General features: G+C 45.1%; 1 protein-coding gene across 1 annotated transcript in view; it reads right to left on the bottom strand.

The window, feature by feature from the left end:
- Positions 1–21,755, bottom strand: part of LOC149430902 (astacin-like metalloendopeptidase) — a 37,198-nt gene extending 15,443 nt beyond the window's left edge. The window contains exons 1-9 of the mRNA XM_089665943.1: positions 21,686–21,755; positions 18,732–18,743; positions 15,038–15,118; positions 13,901–14,035; positions 10,368–10,485; positions 7,579–7,757; positions 4,351–4,432; positions 3,114–3,241; positions 1,611–1,726 (exon numbers count right to left, since the gene is read on the bottom strand). Of these exons, the coding sequence (XP_089522069.1) occupies positions 1,611–1,726; positions 3,114–3,241; positions 4,351–4,432; positions 7,579–7,757; positions 10,368–10,485; positions 13,901–14,035; positions 15,038–15,118; positions 18,732–18,743; positions 21,686–21,755 (921 nt within the window). The remainder of the gene's footprint in view (positions 1–1,610; positions 1,727–3,113; positions 3,242–4,350; positions 4,433–7,578; positions 7,758–10,367; positions 10,486–13,900; positions 14,036–15,037; positions 15,119–18,731; positions 18,744–21,685) is intronic.
- Between the last annotated feature and the right edge of the window lie 287 nt (positions 21,756–22,042).

The following is a 22,042-nucleotide window of genomic DNA, read 5'->3' as shown; positions in this document are numbered from 1 at the left end:
ATTGGTGTCAGTGGGATGAATAGTGCCCCATCACTGGTATCAGAGGAAGGAATAGTGCCGCATCCTTGGTATTTTTTGGAGGAACAGTACCTAATTGATAATGTCAGTGGGAGGAATTGTGCCCCATCATTGGTATCAGTGGAAGGAAAATGCCCCATAGTTGGTGCCAGTGGAGAAAAAATGGTGCCTCCTTGTTGGTGTCAGTGGGAGGAATAGTGCCCCATCGTTGGTGTCAGGGGGAGGAATAGTGCCCCATTGTTGGTGTCAGGGGGAGGAATAGTGCCCCATCGTTGGTGTCAGGGGGAGGAATAGTGCCCCATCGTTGGTGTCAGGGGGAGGAATAGTGCCCCATCGTTGGTGTCAGGGGGAGGAATAGTGCCCCATCGTTGGTGTCAGGGGGAGGAATAGTGCCCCATCGTTGGTGTCAGGGGGAGGAATAGTGCCCCATCGTTGGTGTCAGGGGGAGGAATTGTGCCCCATCATTGGTATCAGTGGAAGGAAAAATGCCCCATAGTTGGTGCCAGTGGAGAAAAAATGGTGCCTCGTTGTTGGTGTCAGTGGGAGGAATAGTGCCCCATCGTTGGTATGAGTGGGAGGAATAGTGCCCCATCGTTGGTGTCAGGGGGAGGAAAAGTGCCCCATCATTGGTGTCAGTGGAAAGAATAGTGCCCCATCATTGGTGTCAGTGGGATGAATAGTGCCCCATCATTGGTGTCAGTGGGATGAATAGTGCCCCATCATTGGTGTCAGTGGGAGGAATAGTGCCCCATCATTGCTATCAGTGGGAGGAATAGTGCCCCATCATTGCTATCAGTGGGAAGAATAGTGCCCCATCATTGGTGTCAGTGGGAGGAATAGTGCCCCATCATTGGTGTCAGTGGAAAGAATAGTGCCCCATCATTGGTGTCAGTGGGATGAATAGTGCCCCATCATTTGTATCATAGGAAGGAATAATGCCCCACAATTGGCATTAGTTGGAGGAACAGTAATTGTTTATATCAGTGGGAGGAATTATGCCCCATCATCGGTATCAGTGGAAGGAAAAATGCCCCATAGTTGGTGCCAGTGGAGAAAAAAAATGAAGCCTCCTTGTTGGTGTCAGTGGGAGGAATAGTACCCCGAGGGACAGATAGAGTCAGGCAAAGGGCCACATTCGGCCCATGGGCCGCAGTTTGGAGACCACTGCAGTAGAGGAATAAAACTTTTTATTTGGCTTTATGCTGCCATCTAGTGGCCATAGAAAAGAATGCAGCATTTTTACATGACAGCACTGAAAGGGAGGTAAAGGCGGCACCATGAGTTATGCACCAGTACTACTTTGCACAGTACTGTTAATTTATCACTAGGTGGCTGATAGGCGTGATGACCTCATCCATGTGCTGATGCATCCTTACTGTCTAGGGGGGGTGTTGGCGGCCAATCGGCATTGCTAAACTGCAGTAAAGAAAGGTAGAGGTTACCAAGCGCTTTCTACGCTGTCTAGCAGATGTTCCTGCAATGTTTCTGAGATGACATATTTTTGGTCAGGTAAGTCAGCTCACAGATATGTATTTCTACTCTTCATTTAGCTTTTTGTTTGGACCTATGCTTACATTTTTCAGACACGTTACCTTATTCCTGTTGACTCTCACAAGCCATAGGCAGTTTGTGGCATCAGAATACGTTGACGTGGAGGCATCAAAATCCAGAGAGCCATTGGTCCCCGTGAGTAAAAAACTGCATTCGTCTGCAACAAGACCACAATTGGGACCTATGCAATCACAGCGACTTACAGAAGACAGGGAAAAGGATTACAAGAACACTTTTTCTGACATTCGGGTTTACTTAACGCCACAAATGGCTCAAATAAGAACATAAATCTTCAAAGCCTATCTCCAAGGAAAAAGACAATGTTCCCTTGCAGTGGGGCTGCCCCAGCACTGCAAGGGTTAAATGCTCATTTAGGTCTAGGAAACATGGGTCAAACACTTAGTCCTCACACCTCTCCTGCAGCTATGGCACCCCTCTCCCCCTCCCCCATCTCAGACCCACCTTGTCTAAGCAGTAGAACAGGAAGTCAAATCAGCAGAGACGAAGACTCCTCTGCCAGATCCTGAGCTTTTCCATGTAGCCATAGAGAGGATTGTCTCTGTCCTCCCTCCATCTCAGCAATTGGTACTGCGAGGGTTAAAAGCTCCTTTAGGTCTAGGGCACGTGGGTCAAACACAACGCCACCTGGCCACTTAGTCCTCACACCTCTCCTGTAGCTGTGGCACCCCTCTACTCCTTCACACATCTCCAGACCAGGGGCGGACTGACCATTTGGGAACTCGGGCACTGCCCGAGGGCCCAGGGTCAGTAGGGGGCCCCATGAGATGCCCCTGGTACCTTTCATAGGCTTTTTTAGGTGTGGTTTGAGTGTGGGCGAGGATACAGGGGCCCCATGATCCCCTATTGCCCGGGGGCCCCATGAGTTGTCAGTCCGCCCCTGCTCCAGACCCACCTTGTCTAAGCAGTAGAACAAGAAGTCTAATCAGCAGAGATGAAGACTCCTCTGCCAGATCCTGAGCTTTTCCATGCAGCCATAGAGAGGATCATCTCTGTCCCCACCAGGGGCGGACTGACCATTTTGAAACTCGGCCACTGCCCGATGGCCCGGGGTCAGTAGGGGGCCCCATGAGATGCCCCTGGTACCTTTTTCATAGGTTTTTTTGAGTTTGGGCAAGGACACAGGGGCCCCATGATCCCCTAGTGCCCGGGGGCCACATGAATCTGCCAGATTATGAGCTTTTCCATGCAGCCATAGAGAGGATCGTCTCTGTCCTCCCCTATCTCAGCAATAGGTACTGCGAGGGTTAAATGCTCATTTAGGTCTAGGACATGTGGATCAAACACAAGGCCACCAGGCCACTTAGTCCTCACACCTCTCCTTCAGCTGCGGCACCCCTCTCCCCCTTCCCCATCTGCAGACCCACCTTGTCTAAACAGTAGAACAGGAAGTCTAAATAGCAAAGTGGTGCATTATCTGACAGATATACTGGGGTGCCAATATTTTTGGCCATAACTCTATCTGTTGATTATGGACAGTCTCAAAGTGAGCTGCAGAAAAAATTGGATCTTTTTGGTATACTTACTGCAATCATACAGCTTCTTAAGCTTGGAAATGTCTAGGGAACTCAGCCCATATCTCTGCCCGATTTCCACAGACTGGTCTGGTTTGGGTATGAGGCTCGGCTCCCCCGATGTATTGGAATAGGAGTACCTGCAAATATTCAACAGGTACTCTTTACTGATAGAGAGAGTGGAAGTCCAACTCCTGCTAAGATGTACTTTGGACAAATATGTCAGGATTGTACATCTTCAGCTGACACTCATACGAGGCTCTGATCTCCTATTATTAATATCCAGGATGTGAAGGATTGATCAATCCAGGGGCGGACTGACCATTTGGAAACTCGGGCACTGCCTGAAGGCCCGGGGTCATTGGGGGCCCCATGAGATGCCCCTGGTACCTTTTTCATAGGCTTTTTTGAGTTTGGGCAAGGACACAGGGGCCCCACGATCCCCTATTGCCCGGGGGCCCCATGAGTTGTCAGTCCGCCCCTGAATCAATCTGACATTCTTTGGGGAGCCTGTAACAGTGCTGACCAATCAAAAGCCTTCTAGCCCCTACTGTCATCTCTGCACTGAGAGGGAGAAAGCCAAAGGGATTTCAAATCCCCAGACCTGTGAAGCAGCTTTCTCTCCTCTCAGTGCAGGGATGACAGTATGGGCTAGATGGCTTCTGATTGGTCAACACTGTGATGGTGCTGACTTATCAAAAGCTGTCTAGCTTAATTCCTACACCGTTCACCTGATTTGGATGTAAATACCCTCAAATTAAAGCTGACAGTCTGCAGTTAAAGCACATCTTGTTCGTTTCATTTCAAATCCATTGTGGTGGTGTATAGAGCCAAAAATGTTAGAATTGTGTCGATGTCCCAATATTTATGGACCTAACTGTATAAAAAAGTCATTTTAACATACATTTTTACATATATTTGTAAATGCATTCCAAAAATGTAGATTTGTATTTTAAAAGACATACAGTATATTTGAAATGTATTTTTAAAAATATTTTTCATATAGTTTGTAATAAAAACGCATTTCAACATGCAGTATATATATATATATATATATATATATATATATATATATATATATGTTTATTGAAATATATTGAATATGGCCAAAATTGTAGTATTTCAAATGTATGTCAATATATTTGGGAAGAATATTTTTAAAATATATTTCAAATATATTTTTCATCCATATGGGGAGACAGCTTTCTTAAGGGGGGAAGGACACAAATAAAAATGCGTTTAGTCTTACCTCCCATAGTGCATGACTGAAGAGTAGTCATATGGGAGATCCATATTGTTTGTGTCAACCGAATTAAACTCAGGCCAGTCACCTACATGGAAAGACACAGCACAATTATTCAGGGACATGTTCCAAAGATCTAGTTGTCGAGCACAATCCTTTCTATTGAAAGGAATACATCATTTCTTTATACATTTTTTTCTATATTTGTGTTCAAGAATGGAAAAAAATATTCTTTTATTTAGTCAGTTAAAAATAAAATAGTGGATATAATTATTCCATAGTTACATTTCTAGCCAGCAGGGGGCTCTCCTGGTTTTACAAATGTTTGGAGTATTCAAAAACCTAATTTTTATTTTTTTTTATAAAGTGGTGAGGAATTATGATTTTTGTTAAAAAAATTAAAGAAATTGTCTGTGACTCCACTGGGGGGATTTTTTTCCACACCTATGCAGTACCCTATAGTGTGCTACTAGAATAGCATAGGCAAATTTATTGTGTATGACTTATGGTAGCTGTGTGAGTCTGTGATTAAGGTCAGGTTACTGCAGGTCAAGATGGATGGCTTAACAGGTTGGGACTCTATTGCCTCCATCTGGTTCTGGAGGACCACTGGAACTTTCCAGAAGCCAGTAGGCGGAAGAGATGGAGACCTAATATGCATGTTTATGGAAGTCTGACCAAAGCCAGGTTTGGAGACCTTGGTAGAGTGGTGGGCCAGTGCAGATAAAGAATCCTGGCGCATAAGAATGCGCATACCAGCAACTAGCTTGGCAGATGTGCACAAGAATGAGCATAGGCGTGTGCACTTGCGTACATGCATGCGCACTCGCACATACGGATGCGTGCCTGTTACCAAGACTGGTGCCAAACAGTCTATTTAAACACTGCACTGGCTAACTGTTGTTTGGCCTGTAGCTTCTGTGCATGTTTATCCTGATTTTAGTGCCTGACCTCTGATCTCCACTTAGCTTGCTCCTGACTCCAAATGTCGCTACCTGCCCTGACCTTGACTTGTTCTCTGGATTCTGTCTCTGCTTACTCTCTCTGCCTGATCTGCCTCCACCATTGCTAACATTGGCCTGTGACCTGACTCCTCTCCTGCCTGCTGTTTATACCCGATCTACCCGTCTGTTGCTGACCCAGTTTGCCTGACCCTGTTCATCCAGCCTGCTCCAGCTCCGTAGTCCAGTATGCTCTCATCTGATATGTCTGCCTGCTGCCAGCTTGTCCACTTCTAGCCTGCCTGCTGTGGCATCTGCCTGCTGCCAGTTGTCTGCTGTCAGCCGGCCTGCTGTGCCATCTATCTGCTGTCAGCCTGTCTACTACCAGCCAGCCTGCTGTGACGTCCGCCTTGTGACAGCCATCTGCTATTAGTCTGCCTGCTATGCCATCTATCTGCTCTCAGCCTGTCTACTACCAGTCTGCCTGCTGTGACGTCTGCCTTGTGACAGCTATCTGCTATCAGCCCGCCTGCTGTGCCCTCTATCTGCTGTCAGCCTGTCTACTACCAGCCTGCCTGCTGTGACGTTCGCCTGCTGCCAGCCCTCTGCTACCAGCCTGCCTGCTGTGCCATCTATCTGCTGTCATCTTGTCTACTACCAGCCTGCCTGCTGTGACGTCCGCCTTGTGACAGCCGTCTGCTATCAGCCTGCCTGCTATGTCCTCTACCTGCTACTAGCCTGCCCATCTGTGACATCCGCCTACCACCGGTTGCTCTGTTCCTGGCATCCTTTCAGCGAAGTGACAGCTACTACCTACATAGACTACTAGACTGATCACAGCACTCACTGGGCTCAATCCTTCATCCTTGTCTTCAGAGCAGCCAGGAGGGTTGGTAGTGTCCAGGGGCGGACTGACCATTTGGAAACTCGGGCATTGCCCCAGGGCCTGGGGTCAGTAGGGGGCTCCATGAGATGCCCCTGGTACCTTTTTCATAGGCTTTTTGGAGTTTGGGCAAGGACACAGGGGCCCCATGATCCCCTATTGCCCGGAGGCCCCATGAGTTGTCAGTCCGCCCCTGGTAGTGTCTGCAGGCTGTGGAGCTGGGAGCAGTTATACAGGGAAGAGGGGATATTTCTGCATGTAGTTCACAATTGAGCTGATTTTTTCAGAGGGGCTGCGAGTCCCTCGTCCACAGGGGGCTGTTGCTACTGATCCACAAAGACTGATGGCTTTAACCACTTGCCCTCCAGAGGATTTAACCATTTGCCCCCCTTCCTGACCAGGCCATTTGTGAGGTCATGCAATGCTGCACCCAAATGAAATTTACGTCCTTTTTTTTCCACAAATAGAGCTTTTGTTCAGTGGTATATAATTGCCTCTGCGTGCTTTATTTTTTGTGCAAAATTTTGAGAAAAAAACAATATTTTTTACTTTTTGCTATTAAAAATGTCCAATAAAAAAAAATCAAATTTTGGCATAAAATGTAGGGCAAAATGTATTCTTTGCTAAAAAAAAAAATCCCAATATGTGCAAATGAATTAGTTTATGTGAAAGTTATAGCGTTTACAAATGGCGGTATTTTTTTTTTACTGGTAATGGTGGCGATAAGCGTCTTATAGCAGAACTCCTTGCTGGTATCCAGCTCCTGCACTTCTGCCACCTGCCAGTCTGCATCCCGGAGGCGCGTCAACATCCATCTGCAGAAGTCCTACCGGGCAACCTCTGTGCTCCATTGCTCCCTGTTACTCCACCAGGGCCCCGGGCCCCGGAGCCAGAGTTGTAAGGGAGGCTTTCCTCTGCACTGGCAGGCAAAACACTGAAGTGAGAGGCACTAGTAGAGGAGGAAATATTCTCCCAGCAGTCAGCAGCAGGTGGAGACCAGGGGCGGACTGACAACTCATGGGGCCCCCAGGCAATAGGGGATCATGGGGCCCCTGTGTCTTTGCCCAAACTCAAAAAAGCCTATGAAAAAGGTACCAGGGGCATCTCATGGGGTCCTCTACTGACCCCGGGCCCTCGGGCAGTGCCCGAGTTTCCAAATGGTCAGTCCGCCCCTGGAGGAGACGGATCACTGGGATCTGCTGGCTGTTAGAAGACACCTGTTGGTGGACACTGGAACTACAACCCTCCGCCCAGGGAACCACAGTTCCACCAGCAGGTGATCCAGGTCCTGACATGACTGGACAGACTGGATCTATGGAAGTACGGTATGTCAATGCTCATAGTGGCATTTGAAATGCCACAAATGTTTTATGCTTTCTTTCATTGTATGCAGCACATATTTTGGAGTACCTTTGTTGATGTTCTGCCACAGGACGTCTACAAACGTGTCACGGTCGCTGCGGCTCTGCTCGTGGAAGAAGCCCAAAGAGTGCTGGATCTCATGCTGTACCACTCCCCTGACCATACACCCTCCTTTCATCAGAGAAACATCCTGGGACCCTCCCATCTTCCCAACATATGACCAGCACCTGACAAAGGAAATGTTGGTTATTGGCTGCAATGGACCACATAATTTATTTTCTACCAGATTAGACATGTTATTATTTTAGTGCCTTCTAAGGTTTTTGTGGTTTTTGTGGTTTTTGTTTTGCACCAACTGCAGAAACCTGCATACAAATGTCCACGTGCCACGTTTAGAAACCTGCATACAAATGTCCACGTGCCACGTTTAGAAACCTGCATACAAATGTCCACGTGCCACGTTTAGGGAGTGTAAACACAGACACATACAAAGGCTCAAACACATACAACATATTTCTTGTGACTAAGCAAATGGTTTGTTATTATACCGACAGTATCTTGGACCCAGGACCAAGACAAGGGGTGGGCGGAAGGGGCGACCGCCCTGGACGCAGTGGTTTACTGTATGGATGGGGGTGCCTTCCTTCTGTTACATGGCTGGCAGGTTGGCATCTGGCCCTGGGCAATGGGTGGCCTTGTCCCAGCACTGCCAGGAGCTACTGATATTTCTCTTGCTGCTCGTTTGACCGATTAAAGCAGAACACACAAGGCTCGTGTCTTTTCCTCTTCTCTTTTGGAAAGAATGGACAGGTAAGATATATACGGATAATTTGCATGAAGCTATAGCCAGCCTAAGCTCCACTGGGGAACAGATTAATTTGAATGGTCTTAACAAATATACAAGGTGGTATAAAAAAAAATGGCCACACAAGGCTGCACGCACAGTCACAGGGGGCACAGACCTTCATAAGTCAGTGTGCCAAAAGACATTGTCCTGTTCACATCGGGGGGCTGTGCAACTGGTGCTATTCTGACCACGTGCGTTACTACGTCTGCTATTTCACCATGGACAGCAGTGGCGTCCCTAGGGGGGTGCAGGCTGCACCGGGTGACACCATCACAGGGGAGCTTCTGGGCTCACCGGGTGACCAGGTGACACCATCACAGGGGACCTTCTGGGCTCTGGATAATCTGCATGAAGCTATAGCCAGCCTAAGCTCCACTGGGGAACAGATTAATTTGAATGGTCTTAACAAATATACAAGGTGGTATAAAAAAAATGGCCACACAAGGCTGCACGCACAGTCACAGGGGGCACTGACTTTAATAAGTCAGTGTGCCAAAAGACATCGTCCTGTTCACACTGGGGGCTGTGCAACTGGTGCTATTCTGACCACGTGCGTTACTACGTCTGCTATTGCGCCATGGACAGCAGTGGCGTCCCTAGGGGGGTGCAGGCTGCACCGGGTGATCGGGTGACACCATCACAGGGGAGCTTCTGGGCTCACCGGGTGACTGTGTGAAACCATCACAGGGGAGCTTCTGGGCTCTGGATAATCTGCATGAAGCTATAGCCAGCCCAAGCACCACTGGGGAACAGACTGATGTGTATGGTCTTAACAAATATAAAAAAAATGGCCACATACACAGTCACATGGGGCACCGACTTTCATAAGTCAGTGTGCCAAAAGACATCGTCCTGTTCACATCAGGAGCTGTGCAACTGGTGCTATTCTGACTACTTCTGCTATTTCGTCGTGGACAGAAGTGGCGTCCCTGGGGGGGGGTGCGGGCCGCACTGGGTGACACCATCACAGGGGGTGCAGGAGCAGGATGCCAGCAGAGCTTCTGGGCTCTGTGAAGGTCCTGGCCAGTTATTGGGGTGATCCCGGATTCACAGTGACAGCTGCCCCCGGTGTAGTGGTAAAATGAGCATCCCATGAAGATATGTATCCCCTGAAGCAACTGTGCACATGCCGCTTTCAGGCCGAAGAAGCCAATCGCCGATCTCCGACTTTAGTGCAGAGCTACCACAGTTAACCCCTTACAGGCTGCAAACCGCTGAAGGTGATCCCGCAGGTTGCTATGGGTTGCAAGATCAGTTAACCCCATATAGGTTCAACTCCTCTCCGGAGGGGTGACACCACGTTTTACTGCACCGGGTGACACCAACCATAGGGACGCCTCTGATGGACAGCAAGATAGAAGAAAGAGCAAATGTGAAATTCTGCGTGAAACTGGGCAAATCGCTGGATCTCCACAATGTTGTCAAAACGGCGACCTGAGCTGGATCTTCATCTTCGGGAAGAGGGCATTTTCGGGGGTTGAGCTCGTTGAAGGTCTTCCTGATCTTTCATTGTCTTCCAGTGATGTTCTTCCGCTCTTGAAGCGCCCGTGCCACTCACAACACCTTGCATAGCTCTTTGCAGCATCGCCGTAAACTTGCCGAATCATGTCAAACGTTTCTGTGGCAGATTTTCCCAGTTTCACGCAGAATTTCAGGTTTGCTCTTTGTTCTGACTTGCTGCCCATGATGTAATAGGAGACATAATAACGCACGTGGTAAAAATAGCTCCAGCTGCACAGCTCCCCAGGATGGTCTTTTGGCACACTGACTTATGCAGGTTGGTGCTCCCTGTGACTGAGCCTGCAGCCTTGTGCTGCCATCTGTTGGTGTGTTACAAAACTTCTCGTAACCTTTTGATGCCACCTCATATGAATGTTATCTTGGAAAGACTACTTTACTGCACAAAGAATGGCTGGATACCATAAAGACATAACGGAGGGCATACAATAAATATATGGAGTTCTACTTCAAGCCTTCCACTGCAACGTACCCACTTCCTGAGAATATATTCAGATAGTCTTGTTCTGTGGAGCGTTCTACAAACTGGATGCAGGTCAGCGTACTGAAGGTCTCCAAGGCTTCCGTAATTAAACTCTTCTCGGCATTGCCTAAATGCAAAAATAAATTCCCTATGACAATCCCATAAGCAAACTGATGCATTAAAGGCTCATAAAAATATATTTTTATGCTTTTCTTAAGTTTCTAAGATAGTTCTGTGTGTTTGGTGTTGCCTTAATCACTTGAACACCAGCCTGTATATACCCCTTCATTACCAGCCCATTTAATCGTTTGCCTGACAATGACTCCGTCATGCAACACTGGACCCAAATTCATTTTAGATACTTTTTTTTTTTGAGAATGGCCTTTTTCGGTGGTAATTAAAAACCCCTTTTTTATGCTTTACTATATAAAGTAAAAAAGATTAATATTTTAAATTCCTTACATTTACCTTTAATATCTTTACCTTAAAAAAAAAACGATACCACAATCATTGGTGGTCATTGGAGCTATTTACAAACGTCTCTCTATCGAGCTGCCATTTTTTTACAGAGGTAGTAAGGTTGTATATCCAAAGGCAAGACCAGGGGCGGACTGACCATTTGGAAACTCGGGCACTGCCCGTGGGCCCGGGGTCAGTAGGGGGCCCCATGAGATGCCGCTGGTACCTTTTTCATAGGCTTTTTTGAGTTTGGGCAAGGACACAGGGGCCCCATGATCCTCTATTGCCCGGGGGCCCAATGAGTTGTCAGTCCGCCCCTGGGCAAGACTTTCTTTTTTGAGCATAGAAATTTACAGTTTTAAAACGTTTTCATTAAAATACCCACATGGAAGAAAAATAGATTTGAAATATATTTTTAAAATATTCTTCCCAAATATATTGACATATATTTGAAATGCTACAATTTTGGCCATATTCAATATATTTCAATATATATATATATATATATATACATACATATACACATATACTGCATGTTGAAATGTGTTTTTATTACAAAATACTGTATATGAAAGATATTTTTAAAAATCAATTTCAAATATACTGTTTGTCTTTAAAAATACAAATCTACATTTTTGGAATGCATTTAAAAATATATGTAAAAGTATATGTTAAATGCAAAGGTTAAAAAAATATATATATATATATGTGTGTGTTAAAATGACTTTTTTATATGTTAAAAAAATCTGACGTATATATTTAAAAAATATATATTTTTAAAAATATATATGTTATAAATATATTCTTCAAATTTTTTTTAACATATAAAAAAGTAATTTTAAAATATATTTTTACATATACATGTAAATGCATTCCAAAAATGTAGATTTGTATTTTCAAGGGCATACAGTATATTTGAAAGTATTTTTAAAAATATTGTTCATATATTTTGTAATAAAAACGCATTTCAACATGCAGTCTGTCTATCTATCTCTCTCTCTCTCTATCCCTCTCTATCTACAGTTGTGTCCAAAATTATTCAACCCCCACTGAAATTGAGTGTTTTGGCCAGTTTGACATTGCTTTTGATCATTCAGTCATCTTGCTTACATTTACATTAAAGAGGCACTTGTAGGTCAGACAAATATAACATAACAGTTATAATGAAATAACCACAAATGTCTTTTCTGTGCTCACAGCATTATCAGTTTTATTCAACCCCCAAGTGACATTCAATCTTAGTACTTAGTACAGCATCCTTTTACAGTTATAACAGCTTTTAAACGTGAAGCATAGCTTGACACAAGTGTCTTGCAGCGATCTACGGGTATCTTCGCCCATTCTTCATGGGCAAAGGCCTCCAGTTCAGTCACATTCTTAGGCTTGCGCACTGCAACTGCTTTCTTTAAGTCCCACCAGAGGTTCTCAATCGGATTTAAGTCTGGTGACTGCGATGGCCACTCCAAAATGTTCCAGCCTTTCCTCTGCAACCATGCTCTAGTGGACTTGGAGGTATGCTTGGGATCATTGTCCTGTTGAAAGGTCCAACGTCTCCCAAGCCTCAGGTGTGTGACGGACTGCATCACGTTTCCATCCAATATCTCCTGGTACTGAAGAGAATTCATGGTACCTTGCACACGCTGAAGCTTCCCTGTACCTGCAGAAGCAAAACAGCCCCAAAGCATGATTGACCCTCCACCATGCTTCACAGTAGGCAAGGTGTTCTTTTCATCATAGGCCTTGTTCTTCCTCCTCCAAACATAGCGTTGATCCATGGGCCCAAACAGTTCTAATTTTGTTTCATCAGTCCACAGAACACTATCCCACAACTTTTGTGGTTTGTCCACATGGCTTTTGGCATACTGCAGTCGACTCTTCTTATTCTTTGGAGACAGCAAGGGGGTACGCCTGGGAGTTCTGGCACGGAGGCCTTCATTACGCAGTGTGCGTCTTATTGTCTGGGCTGAAACTTCTGTACCCACATCTGACAAATCTTTTCTCAGTTCCTCAGCAGTCACACGGGGACTTCTCTCCACTCTACGCTTCAGGTAGCGCACAGCAGTCGAAGTCAGCATCTTCTTTCTGCCACGACCAGGTAGCGTTTCAACAGTGCCCTTTGCCTTGAATTTGCGAATGATGCTTCCTAAGGTGTCTCTTGGTATGTTTAACATCTTTGCAATCTTCTTATAGCCATTGCCCTTCCTGTGAAGAGAAATCACCTCTTCTCTTGTCTTCCTGGACCATTCTCTTGCCTTCACCATGTTTGTAACCACACCAGTAAATGTCTAGAAGGAGCTGAGTATCACAGTCATTTTAAAGCTGCCTAATTGGTGCTTATTATGCTTGATTGCTGCTCGGTGACATCCACAGGTGTTTTCAATACCTGATGGAAAGCACCTGTATGAACCTCTGTTCTTCAGAGTGGTAGTCTTTAAGGGGTTGAATAATTGTGGCAATGAAGAAACCACATAAGAACCATTTACTACTGTATTACATAAACAATTGATGTCATTTTAGTTGCATTTGGGTAGTTACAACGTCCTTGTAGGATTTGATTCTGAATACAATTCCAAATGTACACTATAGTCCCTAAACCCCTTTACAGCATTGGGGGTTGAATAATTTTGGACACAACTGTATCTCTCTCTCTATCTGTCTATCTTATGCATTCAGCATCGTATCCCACCCTTGACGATTGCATGGACCGTCACTCGTAAGCAACTTTTCCCATGAATTCTCTTAGCAATTATTTTATAATTGATATAACTTATTTATGATACAGGATGATGGCCGAAGACCGGGGGAGGTCAGCAGCATCAAGTTGCAAAAAAGGTGAAAAAAAAAAGAAAAAGGCAATTGCTTATGATACAAACTAAATTTTAGGTGTCAGATCTACTTTTATCCATAGAAAAACCTCAGGTGGGAATTTAGCGGTTCAGGTTGATAATCTGGATTTAGTCAAACTTTGTCCAGAAATTATTGCATCTGCCAAAAAGCTCCCATGTCTGGGCCAAGTTCCCGTGTGGTTTAGAGGATCAGCCTTGGGAGATGAATCAGACACCTGCCCCGACTCTCACACTCACTGTATTCGGAGGAGAGGGTGTAGGCCACCCTGGCCTTTCCATCTGCTGATTTGGTCCACAGGCAGTTGGAACACGAGATGGCACTGTAGGTGGAGTCCAGAACAATGTCCCCGTGGTACAGCTTCACAGCAGAGTCTGAAATATACAAGTTCAAATTCGTTTTGAGAAGCAGATTAGATGGGAGGCAGTGCAACCATTTAGCCCACGGGTAAAGTAGACCTCTGTCTAGAGCAAAAATACAGAGGGTTGGGGTTCCACAAGGTCCATGAATGTCAAAGATCATTAACTGAGCTACAAATGCCGTACAGAAAAGTCTGCAATGGGGGGAAGGAAGTCTACTGGATTTACTTTAAAACTAAACTTAATATGTTTCCCATGATCCCTTGTAGACATATTAAGCAAGACTTTCCCATAACCCTCCTGCCAGTTTTTCTCTGCAACACCACCCCTTGAAAACTGCAAACCCATGGAGGACCTTCCAGAAGATCAGGGCTGGGACTTTCTACCCTAATGATTAGTGGCTTGCATATTAAAGCAAACTTGTCATGCGAAAGCATGGAGGTGGCCAACTGCAAACCCCTGGAGGATCTTCCAGAAGATCAGGGCTGGGATTTTCTATCCCAATGATTCGTGGCTTGCATATTAAAGCAAACCTGTCATGCAACAGCATGGAGGTGGCCAACTGCAAACCCCTGGAGGATTTTCCAGAAGATCAGGGCTGGGATTTTCTATCCCAATGATTAGTGGCTTGCATGATTTTCAGTTTCAGTTTACAAATTTTTCGCAATACAAAACATCCCGGAGAAAAATTCGTAAACCGAGGTACCCCTCTAGTTGTTAAAAATGAAGTTTCAAAAAAATGGGGGAGTGGCATCACATCATTTTTATTTTACATTCTAAAATGTCAGAGCCCGTGATAGACAGAGAGAATACATGAACAGCTAAATCTGCCCAAACCCAGGATGGTGACTTGGGCAGCAAAAAGTGCAGGACCTGCAACCTATGTGCTTAGGTAGTTTTTGGGGGAGGAGTGGGGATGATGCATTTTGGACTTTTTGACTAGGGTGCTAAAGGATCTTGTCCTAACACTTACAAAAACGTTATGAATTTGTGAAATCTGATTATCCAATATTTTACCTCTGTTGATCCTTAAGATTCGAGAGAAGACATCCTCCGGGTCGTCCTCCTCGGGAGCGGTCAGTGGAGAAAACCTGTTATCTGTTATACATAAACATTGAATGTTTTACCTACAATGTGATCTGAACAAATTCGGTAAGTGAAAAAACCAGCATGCAAAGTAGAACCCAGGGGTGGGCTGACCATTCGGAAACTCGGGCACTGCCCGAGGGCTCGGGGTCAGTAAGGGGCCCCATGAGATGCCCATTGTACCTTTCATAGGCTATTTTGGGTGTGGTTTGAGTGTGGGTGAGAACACAGGGGCCCCATGATCCCCTATTCCCCGAGGGCCCCACGAGTTGTCAGTCCGCCCTTGGGAACCACTTCATCATTCACCGACATGACCGTAGGTATGATGACATTTGATTGCTTGGTATCAACTCAAATAACTGCTTAGTGGTTCCCGTACTTTGTTTTTTGTTATATGGCAGATCCAGTCTTGCACAGCTGCAAAGCTGCCTGTCTATGTCATTGGAGCAAAAAAAGCCTCACTGATTTTCAGTAATGGTAATCAAAGATTTCAAATTCACCACAGAGACTTTGAGGATCACATCTAAAACAAAGGATTACCAACTGGAAATAACCTAACATCATGCATATTTGTTGGTGTTGTCAGGACCTGGATCACCTGCTGATAGAACTGGGCTCTAGAGCAGGAGGTTGCAGTTCTGGTGTTCACCAGCGGTCGCCTCCCCGAAGTAAGCAGTTTCTAGCAACCTGATGTTGGCTGTTGGGAAGGTATTTATGCAGGTTATACATGGGTCGAATTCCGAACAAATTTTCCTTAGAAAATTGAAACAGTTGAGTACTGACGTGATACTTTTTTTTATTTGCAGTGACACAATTTTGAGGACAAGCTTTCGGGGTATGTCCCCTTCTTCAAGGTCCAGGCAGTACTACTTCACAAAGTTTTAGCAGAATGTTAAAAGAGATGTTGAAAGGGGGAGAAAAAAAAAACAGAAAGAAACACACACAAACAAATGTAAGCAGCAATGGTTATAAAACTAGGATTAGACTAGAGATAAGACACAGCAAAAGCAAAGACTGGGGGGGTGGGAACAACACTCACAGAGGGGGTCGTAAAACTGTTTTTGCTGTGTCTTATCTCTAGTCTAACCCTAGTTTTATAACCATTGCTGTGTACATTTGTTTGTGTGTGTTTTTGGTTTTTTTTTTCTCCCCCTTTCAACATCTCTTTTAACATTCTGCTAAAACTTTGTGAAGTACTACTGCCTGGACCTTGAAGAAGGGGACATACCCCGAAAGCTTGTCCTCAAAATTGTATGTTAGTGCAAATAAAAAAAGTATCTCGTCAGTACTCAGTTGTTTCTGTCGCAAATGCACTAATACGGTTACAATCACCCTTAGAAAATTGGAAATTTTCTGCGTTTTGTAATCCGATGGTGCCACCGTTGATTTCGAAATGTGACCAAACAAGCCTTTCATTTCACCTCATGTTGCTACAGAAAAGAATTTTCATGGCCAAGAATTTTCTTTTCATTCCAGGTCACAGCTCACGCTCATTTGTTTTTCAGTTACATTTCTTACACAATTCTCCCATCGTTGATTAAAAATTCATTCGCTTTTCAAAAAATTTTCAACGTGCTCGATCACTCAAATTCGATGGTCGCTTGCAAATCGGAGGTTGCTGTGGCCCACTAATAGTGAGAAACTCGAACAAAAATTCTCAGAAAAGATTTTCGAAAGAAAAGTATTTCGGAATTCGACCAGTGTATGGCCGGCTTTAGTTTCTCTCCTGCTAGCATGCTTCGCGTCAGTGTTTTGCTTTGCTTGCTGCCATTTATCCTGCTCCTGATCTTGCTCTTGCCCCGTATCCTGAACCCTGCTGTCATTGGAGACTTTGTTATTTCAGCTAAAACAAAAGCCGCACTGATTTTCAGTAATGGTAATCAAAGATTTCAAGCTCAGTACAGAGACTTCGAGGCTCACATTTAAAACGAAGGATCACCAAGTGGAAATAACTTAACATCATGCACATTTGCTGGTGTTGTCAGGACCTGGATCACCTGCTGATAGCAATGGGCTTCCCAGAGCAGGAGATTGTAATTCTGGTGTTCACCAGCAGTTGTCTCCATGAAGCAAGCAGTTTCTAGTAATCATTCTCCACCTGATGTTGGCTGTTGGGAAGGTATTTAGTCTCCCTACTGCTAGTATGCTTCGTGTCAGTGTTTTGGTTTGCTTGCTGCCAGATACTGAGTGCCATTTATCCTTCTCCTGATCTTGCTCTTGCACAGCATCCTCAACCCTGTTGCATTTTCTCTTCTCTCCTTGTCCCTGATCCCACTCCTGGTTCCCCCTTCCCATTTGTTCTCTGCATCTCCAGTTTACCCTGTTTATCCGTTTCCCCCATTTTTGTACATATTGTATATAGTTTGTTTGTAGTTAGTTCCTGTTACTTGGTTAGGCATGTTGGTTTCATCATTGTGGTTCACTTGTATTTTTATGTTTCCTGTTTACTGTGTGTGGATGTCTTTTGTTTTACTATTAATAAATTTACTTTACTATATATAGTCTGGTTTCAGTTTCTAAGTGTCGCCATGAAGATCTGGCCGTCTCTGCTGTGTCTCTCCAATCTAAGCATTGATAGTGTGATCTCAGTAACTTACAGTTGTGATGAGATAGCGATAACTCCAATCTTAGTTGAATAACACAGGCAGTGACTCTATCTAGATGACACTTTGTAGATCTTGTGAAGTTTATTCCATAAACTGAGAGAATCTTACAACAATGAACATCGGATAGGTCAAAAGATCATAATGTGATCTGCTTCAATAAGACATGAGGCTTGAAGCTGAAATGCATTACTGGGAAAAGGGGTGGGGCTATCTATACAGCATGAACTATACCAGAGGAAAGGGAGGAGCAGAGACAAAATACAAAGAACACTTAAAGGCATATGACAGGCATGTGAAACGTGACAGTCTCTGTTGTTGATTCCTGACAGATGTTCTGACTTGACTAAAGCCTTTTCAAAGTATACCAGTGCTTCCATGACACTATACTGGGCTTTCAAATAAGAAAGCCCAGCATTGACTTCTCACTTTATAACCGCGTCTGATTGAAAGTTCCCCTCTCTGACTCATGCAGCTGTGTTTTGAATATGCTACAATAACAAAAGAATACATTTCTGAGCATAGAAAATCCTTTGGATTGTAAATATGGCTTAGTTATAAGCAATATTCTATATTTAACAAAAGAAATACATTAATAAATGATCCCAAAACGTAATAAATAAAGAAAAAACATACAGCACTCTATATATTTCCTTAAAAGCCCAACATTGATCGAATTGTTCAAAAGATCCCGCAGGCAGTGTTTGACTGCAATGCTCGTCCCTTGTAGTACCTCTACTCTGCCACAAGATGTCCTCAGTCTTCCTAGTTGAATGGTGCCCAGTGTCACAGACTGAGGACATACTGTGAGTGCAGGGCATTATGGGCTCACCCTCCTTTGGGGAGGGAAGGCCACAAGGGTGGAGGGGACAATTTTGGAGGGGGAGGGTGACCTAGAGTTGGGCTTTAAATACAGCATGCCTGATAAAAATGAAAATAGCAGAGATATGCAGGAACAAATATAAGAATCAGTGGGATGATAGTAGAAGGGGTCTACATTTCTCCAAGATCTTGGAGTTGACCTGGATCACCTGCTGATAGCACTGGGCTTCCCAGAGCAGGAGGTTGTGATTCTGGTGTTCACCAGCAGTTGTCTCCCTGAAGCAAGCAGTTTCTAGTAATCATTCCCCACCTGATGTTTGCTGTTGGGAGAGTATTTGGTCTCTCTTCTACTAGCACACTTTGCGTCAGTGTTTTGCTTTGCTTGCTGTCAGATATTGAGTGCCATTTATCCTGCTCCTGATCTTGCTCTACCCCAATATTCCATATTTAACAAAAGAAATACATTAATAAATGATCCCAAAACGTAATAAATAAAGAAAGAGCATACAGCCCAAAACTGATCAAATTCTTCAAAAGGTCCCGCAGGCAGCGTTTGACTGCAATGCTCATCCCTTGTAGTACCGCTACTCTGCCACAAGATGTCCTCAGTCTTCCTAGTTGAATGGTGCCCAGTGTCACAGATTGAGGACATACTGTGAGTGCAGGGCATTATGGGCCCACCTTCTTAAAGGGAGGGAGGGGGGGTGTGGGAAGCCCACAAGGGTGGAGGGGACAATTTTGGAGGGTGAGGGTGACCTAGAGTTGAGCTTTAAATACCATATGACTGATGAAAATGAAAATAGCAGACACATGCAGGAACCAATATGAGAATCAGTGGGACGATAATCGAAGGGGTCTACATTGCACTGAAACTCCAAGATCTTGGAGTTGACCTGGATCACATGCTGATAGCACTGGGCTTCCCAGAGAAGGAGGTTGCAATTCTGGTGTTCACCAGCAGTTGTCTCCCGGAAGCAAGCAGTTTCTAGTAATCATTCTCCACCTGATGTTGGCTGTTGGGAAAGTATTTAGTCTTTTTTCTGCTGGCACGCTTCGCGTCAGTGTTTTGCTTTGCTTGCTGTCCGACGTTGAGTGCCATCTATCCTGCTCCTGATCTTGCTCTTGCCCAGCATCCTGAACCCTGCTGCATTTTTTTCTCCTCCCGTTGTCCCTGATCCCACTCCTGGTTCCCCCTTCCCATTTCTATGTATCTCCCATATTGTGCACTCAAGCTCCAAGGAAAATCAGTATGGCCATGAAAGCATGTTATTTGTCCCCTCCCCAAAAAAAATCTCCTGAAACTGCTGCCTGTCTTCTCTATCAGTACATTTTAGGTCTCTGACCCAGAAAAAGCATGCAGCAAGCAAAATCAGAATTCCTGAACTACATATTTGTTTCAGGTTAGGGCCCCAAAAAGTACTAAAGCTGCTAACTCAACATTACAGCCAGGCAACTGGCATTTTCAGAAGAACCTTTTCTCTCAGCGCAGGTTTCCTATCACAAGCTTCTGGATTGGGCTTTTTTTTCTGAAGTTAGACATAACATTTTGTACAGGAAACAAAATAATCTACATACCATCATGGGCCACGTCTCCTGATAGCTGGAAAAAGAAAAAAAAAAGACATAAACACATATCTACAGAAAGCATACTGCATACATTGTAAAATATTTAAATGAAAGAGAACCTGTTACCTAAAAATCCGAAAATGCAGTCTTATCTACTACAGTCTTGCACAGTTGTAGCGGCTCCTCTCCTGGACTGAAATGACTTACTCTGATTTCACTGCACTCAGCGTGCATTGGAAGATACGGCGAGTCAGTTTCAGCCCTCTCATTTTCTGTCAGCAGGACATCCAGCATCATTTAGCTCTTTCTTTCCCAGCCTGATTGTCCTTGCTCCCTCTTTCATTCATTTGATTTAAGTTCTTCCAATCATGAAGGTTTAGCATCACCTATGGGCGTCAAATAGGGTGGTCTGCATGCAAATATAGTCTGCCAAAGAACGTCCCCTCCTCCACACTGACATCCACTCACCAAGGCATTTGTACATTTGCATAACCCCTCCCAATATTCCCTTCAGTCACCAATCCCCAACCTTGTCTCTCAAAGTCATTGTAAAGAAATTTTTTGGGTTAAAATTAGGAATTGGTTAAAACCCCATATCAGTTTTTCTGATTTTGAGTCCCATTGGCAGGGCATGGACAAGGGGTGGGGAGAAGAGACAGCTGCCCCGGGTGCAGAGAATCAGGAGGGCGGCAAAGAAGAGACACAGAATGTATTAACGGGGGGGGGGGGGCAATTCTGGATCCTTGCCCTGGACACTGGATGACCCTGTCCCGATATTGCCCATTGGGGAGATTTACCTTTACTTCCTTTTCCGTAGACACAACAAGGTGTGAAAGGAAGTCTACAGTCTACTATCTTCAAGGGTCCTGAGTGCTGAGGAACTGCATGTGGCCTCCAGGCCAGGGGCATATTTACAAGGCAAACAAGACATTTGCCTAGGGCAGCATTTTACATTGGGGCAGCAGCATTTTTCAGGGGGAAAGAAGGGACACACACAGCATGGGGACCAGTTGGGATCTGAGAGAGGCTGCGGGCGGCTTGATGGTGTATGCAGAGGCTGATTCCTGTTCCTGGGGATCTCCGGAGCTGTAAAGGTGAGTGTCTTCTCTATTGCCAGGTGGGGGTGGGGGGGGGGGGGTTGTATGGGGGGTGGTGGTAGTGGAAGGCTTTCTTGGGTGGGGGGCTGTGGTGTTGTTGGTCAATGTCAGGCTCTCTTCGTGGGGAAGGGGGGTGTTGGTCGGTCTCAGGGTCTCTCCATGGGGGTGGTGGGGTAGCCGATTTTTGTGCTGCCTAGGGCAGCATGAAACCTAAATACACCCCTGCCCCAGGCTGCACATTGGGCACCAGGGCTTTAGATATAGTATTCCCGGGGCGGACTGACAACTCATGGGGCCCCCGGGCAATAGGGGATCATGGGGCCCCTGTGTCCTTCCCCAAACTCAAAAAAGCCTATGAAAAAGGTACCAGGGACATTTCATGGGGCCTCCTACTGACTCCAGGCCCTCGGGCAGTGCCTGAGTTTCCAAACGGTCAGTCCGCCCCTGGGTATTCTTTACTGTTAAGCGAATGCATTGGCAATTCCTGGAACTTACCGGCAGAGAAAATGTCAATGATGCAATGGTCAACCAGAGGAGCCAGATATGGAGGCTGTCCTCCATTGCTGCTCACAGGATCTGAACGTCAGTACTTCCTCCTCCGTCTGTTCTTTTATAGCAGGGACTGGATATCCTGCCAACTACCAAGGTCCCCTCATTGATAAGATTAATCCAATTCGTTCCCAAATGTCCAGCCTGTGCTTCAGATATACCTGGAAGACCTTGGCTTAAACAAACATCTCTGTCTCACTTACAGTTGGCCAGTTTTTCAGACACCTGAAGAGTCCAGGCTGTGATGGTCTCCAAATTTCCAAATGATAAAAAATTTCAGCTAAAATAGTAACTGTATC

This window comes from Staurois parvus, unplaced genomic scaffold (genome assembly GCF_062004578.1).
Source record: "Staurois parvus isolate SC_StPar_1 unplaced genomic scaffold, SC_StPar_1.0 ptg002421l, whole genome shotgun sequence".
Classification (NCBI taxonomy): Eukaryota; Metazoa; Chordata; class Amphibia; order Anura; family Ranidae; genus Staurois; species Staurois parvus.
The sequence above is the reverse complement of the archived record's forward strand: the minus strand, read 5'-3'. Positions and strand labels throughout refer to the sequence as shown.